The sequence below is a fragment of the Oncorhynchus mykiss genome, chromosome 1 (assembly GCF_013265735.2).
Source record: "Oncorhynchus mykiss isolate Arlee chromosome 1, USDA_OmykA_1.1, whole genome shotgun sequence".
Taxonomy (NCBI): domain Eukaryota; kingdom Metazoa; phylum Chordata; class Actinopteri; order Salmoniformes; family Salmonidae; genus Oncorhynchus; species Oncorhynchus mykiss.
In genome coordinates, this window is record NC_048565.1 from 42,744,264 (window position 1) to 42,768,389 (window position 24,126).

General features: G+C 43.3%; 1 protein-coding gene across 9 annotated transcripts in view; it reads left to right on the top strand.

The window, feature by feature from the left end:
* The window catches only part of LOC110523110 (protein-methionine sulfoxide oxidase mical3a), a 138,583-nt gene that overhangs the window by 67,137 nt on the left and 47,320 nt on the right, over positions 1–24,126 (top strand). For all 9 annotated transcript variants that reach the window (XM_036977771.1, XM_036977815.1, XM_036977824.1 and 6 more), the window contains 10 exons: positions 11,122–11,525; positions 11,785–11,992; positions 12,218–12,334; positions 12,562–12,663; positions 14,116–14,271; positions 14,883–14,983; positions 17,107–17,364; positions 17,810–17,925; positions 19,213–19,339; positions 22,681–22,777. In XM_036977771.1, the coding sequence (XP_036833666.1) occupies positions 11,238–11,525; positions 11,785–11,992; positions 12,218–12,334; positions 12,562–12,663; positions 14,116–14,271; positions 14,883–14,983; positions 17,107–17,364; positions 17,810–17,925; positions 19,213–19,339; positions 22,681–22,777 (1,570 nt within the window). In that variant the 5' untranslated portion in view covers positions 11,122–11,237. The remainder of the gene's footprint in view (positions 1–11,121; positions 11,526–11,784; positions 11,993–12,217; positions 12,335–12,561; positions 12,664–14,115; positions 14,272–14,882; positions 14,984–17,106; positions 17,365–17,809; positions 17,926–19,212; positions 19,340–22,680; positions 22,778–24,126) is intronic.

Sequence of the window (24,126 nt, forward strand, 5' to 3'; positions counted from 1 at the left end):
ATGGCCTATTGTATAGATAATAGAACATATATATTTTTTTATAATTACGTTGCTATAATGACACAAATAGCTACCCACCTCGTTCCTTTCTTTTAGCATGTGCACATAGTAAGTACGCCATCATGCTTTCGGGATATGTGTCATTTCAGGTTCCACAATGATTATTTAGTTGTGGATATTACATCACTGCACTCCCTCTCTTGCTATTGGTCCTCATCTTTGTAAGTCACCTTGATTTAGCACCTGTGTGTTTGATCAGTTTCTTTATGAAAAGATTTAGCTAAAGCAAGGGGCTATAGATAGCAGAACACAAGTAGACTACAAATGTGAAGTGAGCGCTATTGGAGTGAAATTGGAGCGGGTGAGAAGGCCGACGCTCCAGCCTTTTGGAATCTCGCTCAGCCTCCAGTCAATTAGGCACACTCCTCACTCCAGCTCCACTCTGCTCACATACTCTGAACACAGAACTACATTTTGCGTGCGCTTGCCAGCTATTCGTCTGTCACTTATACTACCATACCTTAAACACAGCCTCATCCCAGGAGCAACAAGAGAAGGGCAGCAGAGATGATTGTGTGACGACACACTAGCTGCGCCACTGGGATTCCCCTTGTCCCCCAGGTGTGGTTCACTTCATCCACACCACCTGACTGCTCCGTAGAGGGGATATGACATCATGCTGTCATCTTACTGTGTTGTAGTTCAGACAGCAGTGTCAGGGCTAGTGATTCCTGGAGCATCGGGAGCCCTTTCCGGGAACTGTCTCTGGAGGCTTCCATCGCAGAGTTCACTGGGAGAGTGCTTCTCTCTGTAACAAAGGAAAAGACAGGAGAGTGAGGAAGGACAGAGGGAAGCATAGTCTGGAAAAGGGACAGTAGAGAAAGGAGGGGGAGGAAGGAATTCGATGATTGAGGTGATTTATTGCACATTTTCACTCAACGTTGTAAAGCTGAAATCCATTGTTTGACTAGGTTATCTGAAAATAACTCTTGTTCATTTACGTTTATATCTTAGTCATTCAGCAGACGCTCTTATCCAGAGCGACATAAGGGTTAAGTGCCTTGCTCAAGGGCACATCAACATATTTTTCACTTAGTCAGCTCGGGGATTCGAACCAGCAAACCTTTAGTTACTGGCCCAACGCTCTTAACCGCTAGGCTACCTGCCGCTGTCCTCTTGTATTGTAGGCTACTGATTTGTAAATGAACATTATTTACAGTACATTTTCCTGTTACATGGCAGTGGACTTCAGTCTCTGGTTGATGTAGGCTCCAGCCTTAATGATCTGTACATAGAGACCAGTGGAATATATGATACAGAGGCGATAACACATGGAGGGGGACTACTGTAAGAACTTCACTTTTGGTGACCTTTTTTAAAGGGATCTTCATGTTACACTATTACCATTGTCAACATGACTAGCTAAGATATAAAATACGATCTTACAGTGTTAGTCTTTCATAAGGAAATTCAGAGAAACAGATTGTTGTTTTGGTGCGCATAGAAAGGAGTCATGAGTGCGTTCATGTGCGTGTCCCGCAGTGAACAGACAAACAGGCTCATTCTGTTCAGAACAGCCTCAATTCGTCAGGGCATGGACTCTACGAGGTGTCAAGTGTTCCACAGGGATGCTGGCCCATGTTGATTCCAATGCTTCCCACAGTTGTGTCAAGTTGCCTGGATGTCCTTTGGGTGGTGGACCATTCATGATACACAGAAAACTGTTGAGCGTGTCCTTAATTTCATATGCGGAGTTTGGTTATTCTCCGTAATGGGTCCATGTGCACAATTACTGCGTCCATAATACCACAGTCGACTGCAGTTACTGCACTTTTACTACAGTTTCAAAACTGCAATGTTTTTTTTTGTAAGTGATGGAATCTGATATTTCAAACCACCAATCTGATCAATCTGACTTGTGTCCGAACAGTCAAATCTGATTTATTTGCCCTTTTTAGACTGTTATTTGGCATAACTTGTTGCTTGCTAGCTTCTCTATTAACAGCTTTGACAAGAACATGTGCTAGCTAAATAGCTTGTTTTTCACAAACAAATGAGTGAATGTGCTAGAAAGCTGAACAGCTAGCTGGTTGACTGATGTGGCTAGCCAAAAATGACATCTTATCCTTTGAGGCATTAAAAAGCGTTCTTCCACTGATGTTGAACATTCAAACGTCCATGGCAGGCACCTTCGCTTGCTACATAACTTCTGAGTGGTGGTGCAGGTGTTTTCTATCAATCAGCCTACACCAATGCGCACACCCGTCATTACTATGCCAACTAGAGTAGCCATGTCAGCAAATGACTGCTGTCTGAACACACAAATCTGATTTGGTCACTTGCAACTTGCTGTTTGGACAGTCAATATTCCAAAACAGATTTGAAAAACGAAACTAATTTGAGCATTAAGGCCTGCAGTGTGAACAAGGGTTTAAGTCTTCAAGATCCTCTCCATTCAAACACGTTTTAGAATAGAAAGTGATATAATCCAACCTCAAAGCTGTGTGTGTGTGGGGTGTGTGTGTGTGGCGTGTGTGAGAGAGAACGCTTACATTTGTGTGTGTGTATGAGCTATAGGTAACTGCCAGAATAAAGATAACACCAACCGGGTGTTAATAGGGTGTTGGGGCACCACGAGAACAGCTTCAATGCACCTTGGCATAGGTTCTACAAGCGTCTGGAACTCTATTGGAAAGATGCGACACCATTCTTCCACAGGAAATTCCATAATTTGGTGTTTTTGTTGATGATGGAAAACACTGTCTCAGCCAGCGCTCCAGAATCTCCAATAAGTGTTCAATTGGGTTGAGATCTGGTAACTGAGACCGTCATAGCATATGGTTTACATCATTTTCAAGCTCATCAAACCATACAGTGACCACTCGTGCCCTGTGTTTGGGGGCATTTTCATATGGGGGCATAGCCATGGTAGCCTGTAACGTGTGTGTGTGTGTGTGTGTGTGTGTGTGTGTGTGTGTGTGTGTGTATGTGAATGCCTGTCATATATTTAGATATTTGCTTTGTGTGGCAGAGAATGATGCATGTTTTGCTGCTTCTCGGTTTGTTTCTTCCCAATAAAAGCCCTGTGCGGGGGGGTCTTAATAAGGACACCTTCTGAATAAGCCTACTACACAGGAAACGTCTTGATTTACGGGCTTCGGCTTTGGAAAAGCTTGAATTGTTTGCATTGAGTGGCCCATTCCTGTCTCTCCCATCCCACCCGTTCTCTCTCTAGATATCACTTAGCTATTTCTAATCATGCCCATGATTTCTTTAATGTGAATGCCCTTCTCCCATTTAGTAAACAGTGCCGTGAAGTTAAGTTTCCGCCACTGAGACTTGATAGTGTTTTCTTAATGTCCTGAGTTTAATTTATACCTACTGTATGTACATTGCACAGTATTTCCTTTTGCGTGGGTAATATGAGTATCCACATTACTCTAGCCTATAATTGTATAGTCTTATCTGGTCTGGAAATGGCCAGGCATGGCAGTGCAGTGTAGCGTTTCACATGGGAACTGGAACATTAGCATACGGCGCACCGGTGACATGGCACATCCTGTGTTGACTGTCTGGTTTGAATCACCCGGCCAACCGCCACCCCCCTCCAGACCTTGAGTCGTTTCTGGGTTGTAAAATGTTTATAGCTTCATTAGAAGTGAGGCGAAGTGTGCCATGGGGCTGTGATTCTGGTGAAATGCTCTTTGCTCCATTGATGCTCCCCCATTATGACGTGTCCTTCCCTCCACACTAGGATCTAGCAGTTTGGGTTTTCAGGACCTTGAGAGTAAATCCTTCAGTCCCTATGAACAGTCAGTGTGGAAATGACCACAGAGAGAACACCTTTCAGGATCTGCTCAATTCCAGGCAGTTTCAAAAGAGGGATTATTGTCCTGCCAAAACAAAAGGAAACTGGGATACTCTGTCCACATGGTGTCTGGGAAACATCTTCTCTGTCTTTCTGGTTATCCTTGGCCTCAAAAGTGTTCCAGTAGCTAGAGGGACTGTTCTCTCCTCCCCTGTCCTGTGCTGCTTAACACCATTATTCAATGTCATATTCGCCATCTCCAGCACCATCCCAACATCAACATATGTGGAAATAGTGCGTTTCTGTTTTGTAGTAAAACAAGAGAGAGGAAGATAAGTGTTTCCAATGACATCATTGGTGTGAATCATGTTATTTTAACCAATTATGACTAGGCATTGGAAACACTTATCTTCCTCTTTATTTTTTACTACAAAACTTAGAAATTATTTCCACATATGTTGGGGTGGTGCTGGAGATGGTGAATATGAAGTTGACATTTTTGGAAATGTCCCTTTTTAAAAGTCTGATTCTGACCCACTGTTCTTAGATGAGACCATATAGGGCAGTAAGAGGCACACAGAAATGTCATTTTGGAAGTTGAGGACTGTAACTCCTGAGGTGTTCCACTACTTTCAGTGTTAGGAAACATACACCTTGTATGAACAGAGGATCCCAGAGGAGGAGCCTGGTTCATAGTTACTGTAGTGTGTTCCTGTCTCCTGCCGGTGTATTTCAGAGGTTATCCAAGGTACAGGGAGGAACTGAACCAGACCACCTGCAGGTGGCTGTAGGTAGTGTACACCAGCTGGGGAACCCACACAGACTGAACACCACAGCTGCAGACGGCCTTCTCAAGGAGCTCTTTGAGGTATTTAGGGAGAGTGGAAACATGTAGGTGGTGGTGTCCAGGGAAAGGGATATGTGGGCCATTGTGGAGAGGCCCCCTCTGCAGGCGCTGCACTTCCAGAGCTGAGAGTTGTTTTGACAGCGGTGAGGAGTTGGCAGGGTGTGAAACATTTAACAAAAATATAACACGCAACATGTAAAGTGTTGGTCCAGTGTTTTATTAACTGAAATAAAAAGATCCCATAAATGTTACATAAACTCTCATATGCAGATAACATCTATGCTGGCTGGGTAGCATACAGATTTCTAGCAAATGTTTGAAAAATGCCCCTTCACAAAAGCTATTGTGTCAAATCCAGTGCTCTTCAGATCCCCTTCCATGCATTCGTGAGGGTATTTGAAATGTATAAAACCTGAAAAGCACAAAAATCTTATTTCTCTCAAATGGTGTGCACAAATTTGTTTATATCCCTGTTATGAGCATGGCATATCAAGAAGCTGATAAACCTCTTAAATGTAATGGCAAAATGTAGATTTCCGCCTAAAAAGACATACCCAAAAGTAACTGCTATTCATGTGTAATTACATGATTCGGACATATATTTGGTAAGAAGACATCTGAGCGAATATGAGGAAATGATCAGAAGATAGATAGGAGTTACATAGTTCAGAACACACAAGATCAAGCACACACAAAATAACCGTCTTTCATTGACAAGCTATAAGTGAATTATTGATGCCCAGAGCTGAAAACACATCAGATGGCTTCCACGTGATTAATATCAGAAAACAATATGGTTTTGATAGACCTAACAACTAGAAATGGGCAGATGTTGTAGTAAGTGGTGTCACGTTTGGTCACGGGACATTTCCAAGTGTCCCTAAACCTCTCCGAAGTGGCATATGTCTGTAAATTAGATAATTACAGTGCTATTACATATTTGCAATCCCTAAATGCTATTTGTTCAGTATAAAAACACACTTTTTACCATATCAACCTCACTCAAAAATTGTGGTGGTGTTATGGGGAATTCAGTGTTCTTTCAACCTCTCCAAAGTGTCTGAATTTGGTAATTGCACAGTTTTTGCACACTGGATGTGCCTAAAAGGTATTATTCACTATTAAAAACTACATTTCTACAACACCAACCCCTCTCAAACATTGTGGTGCTGTGTTTTGAGCAATGCTGCAGTTCTTCCTTTTGTCATGTGTGTTGGATTGTGGCGTTCAGCTTGAGTGGGGGGATCTTGTGATGGTTGTGAGGTTGCTCAAATAAAGGGATATATTGTTGTAAGACACAAAATTACAGTTGACTAAATTTACAAAACGACATTACTATGAAGTAAAAACACCAAGCCTAAACGTTATCTGTAATGTGACTCACATGGAAGGTGTGAAACACACACACACACACACACAATGCAAACAGTAACAATTTGGAGACACAGGCAGAGGTGAGCAACTCAAATAAACAATGGCCATGAGTGTAGTGGCCTCTACAAAGATACAAGGATGAAACTTACAAGGAAATAACTACTTTGAAATTATAGAACATTGAAATGACTTGTTACACAGGCCTATGTCAACTAAATCCAAAGCACAAAAAGCAGACCACTTATAAAAAAACTAAGCAGGCGACGTCATATTTTTTTGATGCGCAAAGATATAGTCACTCGGGGGACATTCGATGTTGCCATTAAGTCATACATTATCAGATAACATTGGCAATAGGCTAGATTTGTTTCTACCAACCTAAGGATTCATTTGATATCCCCATGTAGCTATAGCTCAAACACAGGCCAAATCGAAGCTTACCTTGTAAGAGGTTTGGTGAAAACGTGTAAAATAAACATTTTGACTCTTGGTCCTGGAGGTCAATAATGGTAGGTCACAGGCAGACAAATATGATATCCTCATGATCTGTGGAGTCCCGGCTTTCGGTGTGTATCAACGGATTCCGTGTTAAAACCTCTCTAGGGTATGTGGGACGCTAGCATCCAGTGAGATTGCAAAGCGCCAAATTCAAATACAGAAATACTCATTATAATAATTCAGAAAATATACAACTATTTCACATTCTTGTGAATCCAACCACGGTGTCAGATTTCAAAAATGCTTTACGGCGAAAGCATACCTTGCAATTATTTGAGAACATAGCCCAGCAGACAAATCATTACAAACAGTAACCAGCCAAGTACAAGAGTTACAAGTCAGAAATAGAGATACAATTAATCACTTACCTTTGATGATCTTCATATGGTTGCACTCGGAAGACATTCATTTATTCAATAAATGTTCCTTTTGTTTGATAAAGTCTCTTTATATCTAAACCTCCGTTTTGTTTGCACGTTTTCTTCCACAGGCTCAAACGCAGTCACAACAGGCAGACAAAAAATCTGAATAGTATCCGTAAAGTTCGTAGAAACATTTCAAACGATGTTCATAATCAATCCTCAGGTTGTTTTTAGCCCAAATAATCGATAATATTTAGTCAATATAAAACGTCAATATAAAAGGTAAACAAGAAAGGCACTCTCTCGGTCGCGCGCATGAAAAAGCTCTGTGACACGTCAGGGTCCACTCATTCAGACTGCTCTTACTCCCTAATTTTTCGGAATACAAGCCTGAAACCATTTCTAAAGACTGTTGACATCTAGTGGAAGGCATAGGAACTGCAATTGGAGTCCTAAGTCAATTGATACTGTAATTGCATTGACTAGAAAACTACAACAACAAAAATCCTTCTTCCTGAATGGAATTTTCTCAGGTTTTCGCCTGCCAAATCAGTTCTGTTATACTCAGACATTATTTTAACAATTTTGGAAATTTTAGTGTTTTCTATCCAAATCTACCAATTAAATGCATATCCTATCTTCTGGGCCTGAGTAGAAGGCAGTTTAATTTGGGCACGCTTTTCATCCAAAATTCCAAATGCTGCCCCCTACCCTAGAGAAGTTAATTTTGTTTATGCTTCATAACGCTAGCAGCCACAGTTGTCTCAAGTTTTGAGGGAGGGTGCAATTTACATGCGGACTGCAGGAATGTCCACCAGAGATGTTGCCAGAGAATTGAATGTTAATTTCTCTACTATAAGCTGCCTCCAACATCGTTTTAGAGAACTTGGCAGTACTTCCAACCGTCCTTACAACTGCAAATATTGTGTAAACATGCCAGCCCAGGACCTCCACATCCAGGTTCTTCACCTGTGGGATCGTCTGAGACCAGCCACCCGGACAGCTGATGAAACTAAGTAGTATTTCTGTCTGTAATAAAGCCCTTTTGTGATGAAAAACTCATTCTGATTGGCTGGGCCTCCACAGTGGGAGCCAGGCCCTTGCCAAATCATGTGAAATCCATAGATTACGGCCTAATGAATTAGGGTCTTATATGAACTGTAACTCAACGTAAAATTGTTCCATGTTGCGTTTATATTTTGTTCAGTATAGTTTTAATCCAAAATTAAATTAACAATTTCCAGCATTGAATATAGGCTGTAAAAATACATTTATTTAGTAGGCTATACTCAAACTATTACCAGCTGCACCAATTTAAACTTGATATGGCCTGCTCTGCATATGGTTTAAGTGAACGAAAGCCTGAATAATTAACTGATAATAAACTGAATTAGCCTATCGTAAACATACAATCTGCAAATAGTGCAAGCAGGTGTATCCATCTACCAGGTTTTTGTCTACAATGACTCCGAAAACCTTCCAAACCAAACTGGGGATTTCACTCACACAGCACCTGTTTCCTAGATGGTGTTGTTCATAACCTTTTTATTTTTCCGGTTAGGCCTACGTTAGCCATTTTCACATGAGCTAGGCTAGCCAGGGAAATTCACTTGGCAACATATTTTCACGTGGGGGGGATGAAACCATAAGTTTCAGCACCACACAAATAACGGACAGTTCCCTGATCCACTGCATTCGTGGCTGGTAGCCTACATATCTGCCTCGCTGCCCACAAAATGGAATTCCCAACACAACAAGTTCCTGGATTTGTAAAAATGAATATGATTGATTGATTGATTTAAAATGTTTCCGACACTCAATATAATTGTTCTAAACGGGTTAAATAATGTTATTCATTTTTTGCGGGTCAACTGTGGGGAACCGTGGATATCTGGCCAGATGCAGGACTTTACTCTAGATCTGCTAAAGAATGAACTATGGCGGTTCATATTATTGTTGAAAAGGTTTTGAATTCTAGAATTATATGGGCTAGCCTAATTCTGATGAATTTGTCACATCCGTCCCCTCACTGGGAAGTTGGACACTTAAAGGCTCTAGGTCAGTGTCCAGTCTCTGTCCACTCCTGCCTGCAAGCTCTGTCCTGGAATATGATCTGACGACTTAGATCCCTGCTGTGTGGATCAAAGGATTGAGAGACATCATACCCACTGCAGTCTGCCACACTGACCTCTCAGACAACCGATACAGTCCAAAGCGCTTTAACGGTATCTCAGTAAATGTGTCTTCCTCGTTTTATATCAGTAGCTAATAGCCTTCCGTGACACATTCAACACGACATTGATATAGGCCTATGTGAAGTGTGTATCACTCTTAATGCGCAACTATCACCACATTGTATAATAGTCAACGATCATTTCGAACTGAGACATTAAAACTCTTACTGTGCCCTTCACAATGCAATTTGCCATTCAGGAGGTTAAAACATGTATTAGTTGTCCAGTGGTCAGATTGGTCTGAAATGTGATCCATCCTACTGCCTACTGAAGCACTATCTGTGAACATAATTGTGAACCCTGCTCCAACTTCTAACCAGGGACGTCGGCTCTCTTCCCTGTTGCGTCTGGGGATTTTTATGCGAACCGGGCACATCACAATATACCCATTGCTCTGCAAAAATGGTTGGATCACACGCAGTACAGCGCAGTACAGTATAGAGGCTGTTGCCTGTCATTCACTGCTGACCTGATTACATTGTCTCATGCTTTCTCTTCATCCTTGCATATCTGTGCGATTATGGATTCATCAATGGAATTGAATTGCGGTACACAATCAGCGCTTGGATATTTTGTTGTGCTTGATGTTCTGGCGTTTATAGCTGATTCGGCTAATCTATGAATTTCCTGTTGATGCAGCGGATATGATATCCCATTGGATCCTGTTGGATCACTTCTTCAAGACTGTCAATAGAACAACATAGGGGATAGGCTGCACCAGTGACGTGTGGTGAGGTCGGTGGCTGGGTAGGAACTGGCTATTATCAAAGCCAGATTTAATCAAATAAACCTTGATGAAGCCCAGGTTTACCATAAAACCGACAACCATTGTGACATAGGCTATTAACATTAACTGTACAAACATTTTCACCAAATGTAAATACCAATGTAGTCGAGATACACAAGCGACCAAATAACACACTGCTCGACTCAGCTCAGCCATAGACCCGTTGTAGCGTGCAGAGTAACAACTCATAGGTGTGGTACTAAAAGACCAATATATGGACACATTTATTCGGAATAATTTGCAACGCATAGCCTTTCACAATGGATTTACAATTCTTCCAATGCGCGGCGTGCACACACAATAATATTACGTGTGATATTATTACACACACATTTAGTCGCATCCATCTTGTAGAAGCCAAGGCTCGGGCCCGCACTGAGTGGCGGAGAAGCCCCGTTCCCAATATGTCGACAAAGTACATGTTGAAATGTTTCCCACAAGTGGACAGTCCAGTACTCGCTGTTCGCCTGCCCGACAGCGAGGGAGATGGTGGTTGCCTTGCCTGTCATGAATATAGTCACGTGCTGTATGCTGCCCTTGTCTGGTCTTAACTTTCATTATAGTTAATGTTCCACTATTCGAAACCTCCATGATTATTCCAACTTGGAAAGTTGTTTGAGGTGCAGTATAGAGGTAGTGTCCGTATGTCAAGTTGTTTTTGCTAGAAATCTAGCAGTTCAGGGATGCTAGCAATCTTTGTTCAGCACCAAATGATGTAGACATGCGAAATGCAGACCCTGTCCATTACAGTGACTGGACGAATGAAGGCCGCGCACGTCAAGGATTTTAATGGATTTAAAAATGGATGGAACGAAAGTCATGAATTTTTAAACATAGATTTGACCTTTATTCATGAATACCCTATTATTCGGGAGGTTTTGTTGCAGTTTTAGAAAATGTTGAGATTTTGAGCATAACAGCCACCAGAATCATTCAGAAACTAACATTAGATATCAATATATTTTCTTTCATTATAATAACATTTATAGATTTGGCTTTTCACAGCAGCTTTTTAAAATTAGATTATTACAGAGTAAGCACTGGCTACACGTCACTGGTCTACACTGTAGCCAGAGGTCTTTCTAACAAGTTGTTTAAGGAAGATCATTCAAGGACGTTCCAAATCAGACTCGGTAATGTGTCATGATAAACTTGTGAAATATGCAAACATTCTCATAACTCACTATGCTTCTCCTCTTTCTCCCTGACAGAATGAGGATGCCTGAGACGGGGAGATAGACTTCACCGGAGCAGAGTGTGTGCTAGAGCCAGGGGCTGGGCCCTGACCAGAGACCCCCAGAGGCCCCCAACTGGGGGGGGGAGGTCCATGGGGACCATGGGGGACCTGGGAGGCTTCACCACCACAGGGGAGAGGGTGAACCCGGCCCACATCCTGTTTGACCGCTTCGTCCAGGCCTCCACTTGCAAGGTCACGCTCAAGGCCTTCCAGGAGCTCTGTGACCATCTGGAGCTCAAGCCCTGTGAGTACCGGGTCTTCTACCACAAGCTTAAGTCCCGTCTCAACTACTGGAAGGCCAAGGCACTCTGGGCTAAGCTTGACAAGCGGGCCGGCCAGAAGGAGTACAAGAAAGGACGTGCATGCACCAACTCTAAGGTATGTGATGATGTAACTTGTCTCATATCCTTGTTCAAAGTACCTCAGAGAGTATTATTTCTGTATATAGAGAGTTCGAGAGTTATTTCTCTATATAATAGGGTAGGGCGATATCCACATTTTCATGTTGTCTATTTTCCCTTGTTAAATATTGCGATTTAAATTATATTTTGCGATTAACAGTATATCGGCAATTGAACTTTATGGTAATATCAGCCCACTCTTGTATATGAGATACGGCATGCTCCCCCCTCCACAGTGTTTGATCATCGGGGCAGGACCATGTGGCCTGCGGACGGCCATCGAGCTGGGCTTCCTGGGCGCCAAGGTGGTGCTGCTGGAGAAGAGGGATGCCTTCTCCAGGAACAACGTGCTGCACCTGTGGCCCTTCACCATCCAGGACCTCCGAGGCCTCGGGGCCAAAAAGTTCTACGGAAAGTTCTGTGCCGGAGCCATCGACCATATCAGTAAGTGGATAAGACTACACCCATTTCATGCGCTCCATCTTTTATCAAACGGTTGAACTGCTTTCACGGTTTGCTTTGTGATCTAATATGATCTATGAAGAGAATAGTTCTGGTGCTTGCCAGGACCATGGATCAGCTGGGACGTTGCAGTCTTTTCGGTCGTCCAAGCTAATAAATAGTTCTTGTTTGACGTTCTCCTCTAATCTAGTCTGACTCTCTGTGCAGGTATCCGGCAGCTCCAGCTGATGCTGCTGAAGGTGGCCCTGCTCCTGGGCATCGAGATCCACGTCAACGCGGAGTTCAAGGGTCTCATCGAGCCCCCCGAGGACCAGGAGAACGAGAGTAAGAGATGTGTTTATGGAACTGCGTTAAGAGCCGTCACAAGACACGACTTCTCTATAGCCAGACATTAAGGGGATAAGGAAGGGCCATATGTTACTGTATGTGACAGTGCTAACTGAGTGGTCTGTATTGGAAAATATTCCCATTGCTGTCAGTGAAGTCAAGTCTTATGTTAAATAAGACACAGTTACACGTCTTATGTATTTTCTCGTGTTGTGTTTTTGCAGGGATAGGGTGGAGGGCTGAGGTCCTCCCCAGGACACACCCAGTCAACGAGTTGGAGTTTGATGTCATCATTGGTGCAGATGGGAGGAGAAACACGCTGGCAGGTAGAAAGCAACAAAGTAACAGATGTGTTTTAAAATGAGTTGTGTAAAACACTGAGAGCTGAAGCCCTCAAAAACACAGCTGTGGTTCGTTTACGAGTCCGACCCCTCTTTCTCTCTCATGCTCCCCCCATCTTTATCTCCCCCCATCTTTATCTCCCCCCATCTCTATCTCCCCCATCTCTATCTCCCCCATCTCTATCTCCCCCCATCTCTATCTCCCCCCATCTCTATCTCCCCCCATCTCTATCTCCCCCCATCTCTATCTCCCCCCATCTCTATCTCCCCCCATCTCTATCTCCCCCCATCTCTATCTCCCCCATCTCTATCTCCCCCATCTCTATCTCCCCCCATCTCTATCTCCCCCCATCTCTATCTCCCTCTCTCTCTCCCCCCCTCTCTCTCCCTCCCCCCCTCTCCCTCCCCCCTCTCTCCCTCTCTAGCTCTCCCCCCTCTCTCCCCCCCCTCTCTCTCCCTCTCTCTCTCCCTCTCCCCCTCTCTCTCTCTCTCCCTCTCCCCCTCTCCCTCTCCCCCTCTCTCCCTCTCTCCCCCCTCTCGCTCTCTCCCTCTCTCCCCCCCTCTCTCTCTCCCTCCCTCCCCCCCTCTCCCTCCCCCCTCTCCCTCTCCCCCTCTCCCTCTCCCCCCCTCTCTCTCTCTCTCCCTCTCTCCCCCCTCTCGCTCTCTCCCTCTCTCCCCCCCTCTCTCTCTCTCCCTCTCTCCCCCCCCCCTCTCTCTCCCTCTCTCTCTCCCTCTCCCCCTCTCTCTCTCTCTCCCTCTCTCTCTCCCTCTCCCCCCCTCTCTCTCTCTCCCTCTCCCCCCCTCTCTCTCTCTCTCCCTCTCTCCCCCCTATCTCTCTCTCCCTCTCTCCCCCCCTCTCGCTCTCTCCCTCTCTCCCCCTCTCTCTCTCTCCCCCCCTCTCGCTCCCTATCTCTCTCTCCCTCTCCCCCCCCCTCTCGCCCTCCACTTTTCCTGCTGCTTTGTTGTGCACATGTTGTGCCCTCCTTCACTCCATCCATCTTTAGAGAGCACTCCTCCATGGCCTCTCTCTGGAGCAGAGCATGAATGGGTGAATTGGCTGTCTGTTTCCTGTATGAGCTAACAGCCCTCACAACCGCTCTGGGTGCCCTGTAGTGTGTGGACTGCTGTGACCCATCTAGCCCTGAGGGAAACTGCTTCCAGTAGTCACTGCATGCAATGATCGTTCTCAGCCTGCAGTCTTACATGAGATGGTTAAAAGAATGGCTGGTTATATTGATCGAACAGACACTGATGGTGTGCATCAAAGCCTAACAGGTGCAACCTTTTTTTGTTGTCCTGTTCTCTTCTCTTTTACAAACGTGAGTTTGTAATACAAGGCAACTGTTAACGTGGCTCATTTGTTCTCTCGACGCCTCACCCCTGACTCATTCACTGTCTACATAATGAACCCTTGACCCCCGCCTCTCTCCCCTACAGGGTTCAGGAGGAAGGAGTTCCGGGGCAAGCTGGCCATCGCCATTACAGCCAACTTCATCAACAGGAACACCACAGCCGAGGCCAAGGTGGAGGAGATCAGCGGAGTGGCCTTCATCTTCAATCAGAAGTTCTTCCAGGACCTCCGGGAAGCCACGGGTCAGTTATTGCTCCATAGGGAGACGACATGTAATAACTGTTATGAGACATTATAAAGGCTCATAGGTGCTTATAACAAGTTATTAAGCATTACAGCTGTAGGCTCTAAGTAACGTTTTACAGATTGTTATATATTAGGAGTGTATGGATTTAGGTGATACACATGTGTTTTCTGAGAGCCTGTCAGTTCCTATCTGCATGGTTTATCCATGGGTTAGAGAGAAGTCCTCGACCCGATTGGACCAGAGTGACAAAAAAGTTGCTCTTCTGCTTAACAAATAGATATTTATATGTTGGCTAGGCCTTCTATAAGTCAATAAATTCACCTTAGTAGCATAAAATAAATATGCTGTAAGCTATGCAGAGCCGTGGCCGTGAGATCCGATAACAATCTGGACAGGACCCGACCCCAGACCCAAGGGAAAAGTTAGAATTTTGGAGCCGGACCCACTCGGGTCCCGGGTTGGGTATTCGGGTTCATTGTCCACCATTCCTCTAACAAAGACAACCAGAGAGACTGTCAATGGAGGAGCCATAGGAGCAACTGTAGAAAATACATTGGTTTACCAAAAATAAATCGCAAAACTCTCTCTTTCTATTGATTTTGATAGGAATTGACCTGGAAAACATTGTCTACTACAAGGATGACACACACTACTTTGTCATGACTGCCAAGAAACAGAGCCTGCTGGAGAAGGGAGTCATTCTGCATGTGAGTGATCCGAGGGTGAGAGAGAGACACGTCTGGAGATGTCTCTCTCGTACACATGCATGCACACACATTCAGAACTGTACACTCACTCAGTCACTTTCCGTCTCTGTGTGCCTGTGTCCCTGCCTAATGGCCAGACCAAGCCAAAACTGTACCAGGAACAAACCGCCAGCTCAACCACACTTAATGAGAGTTTGTGTCCCTCACTTCATAACACTGCTGTTTCCTTTGACTAGAGTGGGCAGTCACTCTAGCTTTTAGGACATCAGGACCTCTTTTAGAAGTTCAGCTTTCATGTTCCAGTAAAAGTTGCCGCTGTATTTCAATCTTACTTTGTGGAGGGAAAAAAGGGTTTGGTAATATTTTACAGACCCAATCAAACACTCGTTATGAAGGCATTTGAGTAATTGGGAATGCTAACCCTTTTGATAATCGGATTGGCACCGAATGTGAGTTTTAATCAGCGGTCATCGGGCCAGTATAGTAGGAGGTTGAATGGCTGAACAGGCTCTGTAGGTCCAGTGCTGGGTCGTATTCATTAGGCACCAAAGGGAAGAAAATGGACTGGAACAGGGAGGGACTACCTGAACTTGTCCAATAACAAACGCCTGTTTTCCTTTTCCGTTGCAAAAGTTTTGCTACAGTGTGCACTAATGAATCTGATCCTGGTGAGTTGGGCCAGGCTGCAGGCTGAGCGGGGACATGATCAGGGGTGAAAGTAAGGCGTCCCGGTACGACATCCCGGCAAAATAAATATTGGGGGTACACCGTACCGGCAAAACATGAGCCTATCACAATAATTAAAACAAAATGTCAAGAAAGCTGTAGGCTATTACACCACTTTTTTATCATTTCGGCATGTCAGAGGCATGAAAAATGAGAGAATGGACATGAAAATGGGTGGTATTTCCTATGCTCCAAAATACAATGTGGTTCGACGGGGACAATGACATTTTGCCAAAGCAGATGCCGCGTTTACGTGCTAGTCGGAACTAAGGAACTCCGAATCGTTCGACTTGCTAACTGGTTGAACACGGCACAGCTACAACCAGTTAAAATGTCGGGAAATGTCAGGTTTCTGACTAGCACGTGAACGTGGCGAAAGATTACACCGAGACGCGCACGGACAACAGCGGACCCATAAATCCTGGCCCCGATGACACTTTGTGGTGTTCTGTGTAACAGATGTCTCTTTCTATTCATCACTGTGTTCGGAGGCTGGAATATGATGCCGGTAGATGAAGTTATTGTTTGACAATCAGATGACAACATCATGACCGGTTGTGTTTATGCCACAATAAAAGGTCATACACATTAGAAGTTACATGACAAATCTGTACCGACTAGGCCCACAGATATCCTATTGAAGGAATAGGGGTTCTATATGTCATTCCGTGAATAGGACCATAACAAACCGGTGAGTTTTCAGTGGTTTGATGTACTGGTATGTATCCTAGCCCATAGATAAGTTTCCTAAAAGACGACTTGCTTCCAGTCATGGTCCTTTCATATCAATGGAAATCACTCCATAGTCCCTTTTTTTTAATGCTGGGGGAGGGGGTTGGCAGGCAGTGGTGCGGGTGGGTCGGGTCCACACTGTTCCCCCTAGCACCGTGAAATAGGAAGTCACTCTCTCAGATCTTCCAAATGCTCCACCCTTCACCTCCCCTCCACCCATCCGGCTCACCAGTCAGCCTGACACTGCCAGACCCAGCCTAGCCAGGGAAAGTCAAAGGAAAAGAATGTGCCTCTCACCGGTCTCTTTCAAAGAACAGTCCATTTAGAGCTTGCCTTCATTTGATGCGACATATTGGAGACAGTAAAGTATAATTGACTATGGGGGTGTTTAGATTTTTATATTGGGAATTAAAATACCTTTTTTTGGAGACATTGCAAACAGGCCAAAAGTTATTCAATTCAATATAACTTTCGAATGTTATTGACTTGATTCGGAATCAAAGTTCTGCTTTGGTGGTGCAGGCTAACCTCCTGTGGGAAATATCATATTTTCCAAATACCACTGTATGGATGTCATGCCTCATTCTCTGTGCGTGACAGTCTCTTATTAGTGTCTCTCCCTTCCTCTCGTCATCTGAGCCGTCTTCACTTCTTCATGTCTCCAGGATTATGCGGACACAGAGATGCTGCTTTCCAGGGCTAACGTGGACCAGGCAGCTCTGCTATCTTACGCCCGCGAGGCCGCAGACTTCTCCACCAACCACCAGCTGCCCACGCTGGACTTTGCCATCAACCACTACGGCCAGCCCGACGTGGCCATGTTCGACTTCACCTGCATGTACGCCTCAGAGAACGCGGCGCTGGTACGCCAACGCAACGGGCGCCAGCTACTGGTGTCTCTGGTGGGGGACAGTCTACTGGAGGTGAGGGGGGTCTACCGGGTGGAGGGTGTTTCAGTCTCACTAAGAAGGTATATTCTCAGTCACTGTGGATAAGGTAGAGTCTGACTGGCTCATTTATTTACAATAAATGAGAAAGGGAGTGAAAATCAGCGTGACCAAGAGTGTGGGAAAAATGTCAGTGAATTTAGAGAGTGATTTCAGTATTGACGTTTGCTTGCTTGAAACAGACAATTTTATATATAAAACGTAACGTGTGTGTGTGTGTGTGTGTATACTGTATACAGTACCAGTCAAAAGTTTGGACACACCTACTCATTCCAGGGTTTTACTTTATTTGTACTATTGTCTACATTGTAGAATAATGGTGAAGACCTCAAAACTATGAAATAACCCATATGGAATCATGTAGTAACCAAAAAAGTGTATGAGTACTTCACCATGTTACTGTGTTTGTCCCTCTCTCCAGCCCTTCTGGCCCATGGGCACTGGTATAGCCCGGGGTTTCCTGGCAGCCATGGACTCCGGCTGGATGGTGAAGAGCTGGGCCCAGGGAAACACATCTCTGGACGTGCTGGCTGAGAGGTGAGGGAGTGGACACGTTATAACACACACATTATACTCCCACGTCATACTTCAACTCACACACATACTATACACACACGCACTCCACATGCTCACAGTCGCATACATGTTTGCGCACAAGCCTAACACTGTAAGATTGTCTTTTATAACTTAGCTAGCCATGTTGGCAATATACTAATAAGCTTTCAAATGACTCCCCTCTCTCTTTCGTTCTCTCATATTAATATATACGGTACCGGTGAAAGAGGTTTTCTTTATTTTTACTATTTTCTACATTGTAGAATAATAGTGAAGACATCAAAACTATGAAATAACACATGGAATCATGTAGTAAACAAAAAAGTGTTAAACAAATCAGTCTGAAGGAGTTCCCACATATGCTGAGCACTTGTTGGCTGCTTTTCCTTCACTGCGGTCCAACTCATCTCAATTGGGTTGAGGTCAGGTGATTGTGGAGGCCAGGTCATCTGATGCAGCACTCCATCACTCTCTTTCTTGGTCAAATAGCCCTTACACAGCCTGGAGTTGTGTTTTGGGTCATTGTCCTGTTGGGAAAAAAACGATATTCCCACTAAGCGCAAAACAGATAGGATGGCGTATTGCGGTCGTAGCCATGCTGGTTAAGTGTGCCTTGAATTCTAAATGAAATCACAGACAGTGTCACCAGCAATATGCATGGTGGGAACCACACATGCAGAGATCATCCGTTAACCTACTCTGCATCTCTCAAAGACACGGCGGTTGGAACCAAAAACCAAAAAGGACAGATTTCCACAGGTCTAATGTCCATTGCTCGTGTTTCTTGGCCGAAGCAAATCTCTTTTTCTTATTGGTGTCCTTTAGAAGTGGTTTCTTTATAGCAATTCGACCATGAAGGCTTGATTCATGCAGTCTCCTCTGAACAGTTGATGTTGAGATGTGTCTGTTACTTGAACTATGTGAAGCTTTTATTGTGGATGCAATGTAGAAAATAGTAAAAAATAAAGAAATACCCTTGCAGGTGTGTCAACTTTTGACGGGTTACTGTGAATATAACGGCGTGTGTGTGAGTGAGATAGATATATATATATATATATACACACACACACATACTCCGTTATCTCTGAGTGCTCTACCAGGAAAAGCGTCTGCATTAGGCTCCACTGTCAGCCCCTCCTCTATTATTGTACTACTAATAGAATAAGAGCTTCTGGAGCTCTGAATGGAATGTGTTGAATCCTCTGTTCTTCTCCCATGTGCCTTTTCTATAATTCAATTATCATGGTTTCCCCTTTTTTCTTTTTTTAGGGAGAGCATATATCGCTTGCTGCCTCAGACAACGCCAGAGAACATCAATAAGAATTTCAGTCACTACAGTGTGGACCCCACCACGCGCTACCCTAATATTAGTCTCCACTTCCTCAGGCCCAACCAGGTAGGGTATACACTGAGAACATATGACTGTATGACTATGATTGGAGCATGATGTACTGAATAGAGGTCGACCGATTATGATTTTTCAACGCCGATACCGATTACTTGGCCAATTGTTATATGCAGTTGAAGTCTGAAGTTTACATACACCTTAGCCAAATAAATTTAAACTCAGTTTCACAATTCCTGACATTTAATCCTAGTAAAAATTCTGTCTCAGGTCCGTTAGGATCACAACTTTTTTTTTCACAAGAAAATGGAATGTCAGAATAATAGTAGAGTGATTTATTTCAGCTTTTATTTCTTTCATCACATTCCCAGTGGGTCAGAAGTTTACATACACTCAATTAGTATTTGGTAGCATTGCCTTTAAATTGTTTAACTTGGGTCAAACGTTTCAGGTAGCCTTCCACAAGCGTCCCACAATAAGTTGGGTGAATTTTGGCCCATTCCTCCTGACAGAGCTGGTGTAACAGAGTCAGGTTTTTAGGCCTCCTTGCTCGCATGCGCTTTTTCAGTTCTGCCCACAAATTGTCTATAGGATTGAGGTCTGGGCTTTGTGACGGCCACTCCAGTACCTTGACTTTTGTCATTAAGCCATTTTGCCACAACTTTGGAATTATGCTTGGGGTCATTGTCCATTTGGAAGACACATTTGTGACCAAGCTTTAACTTCCTGACTGATGTCTTGAGATGTTGCTTCAATACATCCATTTAATTTCCCTCACTCATGATGCCATCTATTTTGTGAAGTGCACTAGTCCCTCCTGCAGCAATGCACCCCCACAACATGATGCTGCCACCCCTGCGCTTCACGGTTGGGATGGTGTTCTTCGTCTTGCAAGACTCCCCCCTTTTCCTCCAAACATAATGATGGACATTATGGCCAAACAGTTCTATATTTGTTTCATCAGACCAGAGGACATTTCTCCAAAAAGTACTATCTTTGTTCCCATGTGCAGTTGCAAACCGTAGTCTGGCTTTTTTATGGTGGTTTTGGAGCAGTGGCTTCTTCCTTACTGAGCGGCCTTTCAGGTTATGTCGATATAGGCCTCGTTTTACTGTGGATATAGATACTTTTGTACCTGTTTCCTCCAGCATCTTCCAAAGGTCCTTTGCTGTTGTTCTGGGATTGATTTGCACTTTTCACACCAAAGTACGTTCATCTCTAGGAGACAGAACACGTCTCCTTCCTGAGCGGTATGACGGCTGCGTGATCCCATGGTGTTTATACTTGCGTACTATTGTTTGTACAGGTGGACGTGTTATCTTCAGGCGTTTGGAAATTACTCCCAAGGATGAACCAGACTTGTGTAGGTCTACATTTACTTTCTGAGGTCTTGGCTGATTTGTTTTGACTTCCCCATGATGTCAAGCAAAGAGGCACTGAGTTTGAAGGTAGGCCTTGAAATACATCCACAGGTACACCTCCAATTGACTCAAATGATGTCAATTAGCCTATCAGAAGCTTCTAAAGCCATGACCTCATTTTCTTGAATTTTCCAAGCTGTTTAAAGGCACAGTCAACTTAGTGTATGTAAACTTTTGACCCACTGGAATTGTGATACAGTGAATTATAAGTTAAATAATCTGTCTGTAAACAATTGTTGGAGATATTACTTGTGTCATGCACAAAGTAGATGTCCTTAACGACTTGCCAAAACTATAGTTTGTTAACAAGAAATTTGTGTAGTGGTGGAAAAATTAGTTTTAATGACTCCAATGTATGTAAACTTCTGACTTCAACTGTATTTGTAATAATGACAATTACAACAATACTGAATGAACAATTAACACTTTTATTTGAACTTAATATATTACATCAAATCTATTTAGTCTCAAATAATGAAACACGTTCAATTTGGTTTGAATAATGCAAAAACAAAGTGTTGGAGAAGAAATTAGAAGTGCAGTATGTGCCATGTAAGAAAGCTAATGTTTAAGTTCCTTGCTCAGAACATGAGAACATATGAAAGCTGGTGATTCAATATTCCAGTTCTTCAATATTCCCAATAAAGAAGTTTTAGGTTGTAGTTATTATAGGAATATTGACGCGTCTATTGACTATTGGATGTTCTTATAGGCACTTTAATATTGCCAGCCTAATCTTGGGAGTTGATGGGCTTGAAGTCATAAACAGCGCTGTACTTCAAGCATTGCTAAGAGCTGCTGGCAAACGCAGGAAAGTGTTTGAATGAATGCTTACGAAACTGCTTCTGCCTACCACCGCTCAGACTGCTCTATCAAATGTCAAGTCATAACTTAATTATAATCTAATAAACACAGAAATACGAGCCGTTGGTCATTAATATGGTCAAATCCGGAAACTATAATTTCGAAAATAAAACGTTTATTCTTTCAGTGAAATACGGAACCGTTCCGTATTGTATCGAACGGGGAGCAACCCTAAGTCTAAATATTGCTGTTGCGTTGCACAACCTTCAATGTTATGTCATAATTATGTAGAATTCTGGAAAATTAGTTCACAGTTGGCAACGAGCCAGGCGGTCCAAATTGTTGCATATACCCTGACTCTGCCTGCACTAAACGCAAGAGAAGTGACACATTTTCCATAGTTAATGTTACCTGTTAACATTCATTTCTTTGAACTAAATATGCAGGTTTAAAAAAATATATACTTCTGTGTATTGATTATAATAAAGACATTGATGTTTATGGTTAGGTACATTCGTGCAACGATTGTGCTTTTTTCTGCAATGTGCTTTTGTTAAATCATCACCCTTTTGGCGAAGTTGATATAGGCTGTGATTCGATGATAAATTAACAGGCACTGCATTGATTATATGCAACGCAGGACAAGCTAGTTAACCTAGTAATATCATCAACCATGTGTAGTTAACTAGTGATTATGTGAAGATTGATTGTTTTTTGTAATATAAGTATAATGCTAGCTAGCAACTTACCTTGGCTCTTTTCAGCCACAAGTTCCTTTTGACGCTGCACTCGCGTAACTGGTGGTCAGCCTGCCACGCAGATTCCTCGTGGATTGCAATGTAATCGGCCATAATCGGCGTCCAAAAAGGCAGATTTCCGATTGTTATGAAAATATGAAATTGGCCATGCCGATTAATCGGTCAACCTCTAGTACTGAAGTACCCATACTTTTCTGTGCATGATATCCCATTTGAGGTGGGCCAGGAGTTTGTCTTGACCACCTGACCTGACCAGGGATACTCCGGCCTAGGTTGTAACTAAGAACCAGAGTTTTTTCCCGGCTCAGATATGTGACCTGGTAAAAAACCCTGGCCCTAGCTTTGACCTAAGGACATCTTCCGATGTGAAATCCTAGTGGTATGTTGCCCCCACCCCCACTGTTTTCAGGTACGACACCTCATAGACACAGGGGATTCAAGTAGGGAAATGCTTATTGAAATGGAGAATGTAGTCAACTCGTCAACACCCAAGCTCACCCGAAATGGTGAGTAGTGTTTGCATGAATGTTCTTGTATTCATGTGTCTCCTGATTTAATTAAGCTATAATGAAAAAAATATGAGTAAATGTATTCAGTTATTTAGATAACTTCATATTATAACATTTTCATGAATGTCTGTTTTTGTATGTTTCTTGTTTTTTGCGAACTGGTCTTCATTGCAATCACTGAAATGTGACAATGAATTGCTTTCATCCTAGACCATTACCTGCTTGAGAAGCATTTGCTACGTAACATGAATGACTGAACTCCAAATGCATGGTGTTTATCTGAAGGTTCCGTCCTAATAGTCCTTAACTGTAGAAACAAGCAACGGCCATGACTGTCATGTGTGACTTGGGAATGGTGCTATGTGGATGGATTGACTGATGGGCTGATTTTATTTGATTTATTTTGTGTTCACTAACCTGGTGGAATGTCACTTGCATCGTCAATAAGGTTAATACAATTGTTAACAATTTGAAATGTTTCTTAGTGTGACTTTCCCTAATCTCTCATAGGCTTTTCCATCACCTTTATGAGATAGTTTCATTGTCACTGTCAGACTACGCTAACATGGTTGGCAACTATATACAGTGCATTCGGAAAGTATTCAGACCCCTTGACTTGTTTTTGTTATGTTAGTCTTATTCTAAAATTGATTAAATTGTTGTTTACCCCATAATGACAAAGCAGAAACAGGTTTTTAGAATTTTTTTGCAATGTATAAAAAATACAAAACAGAAATATCACATTTACTTAATTATTCTGACCTTTTACTTAGTACTTTGTTGATGCGCTTAAGGTATCAATTACAGCCTTGAGTCTTCTTGGGTATGACGTTACAAACTTGGCACACCTGTATTTGGGGAGTTTCTCTCATTCTTCTCTGCAGATCCTCTCAAGCTCTGTCAGGTTCGATGTGGAGTGTTGCTGCACAGCTATTTTCAGGTCTCTCCACAGATTTCCGATCGGGTTTAAGTCCGGCTCTGGCTGGGCCACTCAAGGACATTCGGAGACTTGCCCCGAAGCCACTCCTGTGTTGTCTTGGCTGTGTGCTTAGGGTCGTTGTCCTGTTGGAAGGTGAACCCCAGTCTGAGGTCCTGAGTGCTCTGGAGCAGGTTTTAATCAAGTATCTCTGTACTTTGCTCCATTCATCTTTCCCCCGATCCTGACCAGTCTCCCAGTTCCTGCCGCTGAAAAACATCCCCACAGCATGATGCTGCCACTACCATGCTTCACCATAGGGATGGTGTCAGGTTTCCTCCAGATGTGACGCTTGGCATTCAGGCCAAAGAGTTCAATTTTGGTTTCATCAGACCAGAGATTCTTGTTTCTCATGGTCTGAGAGTCTTTA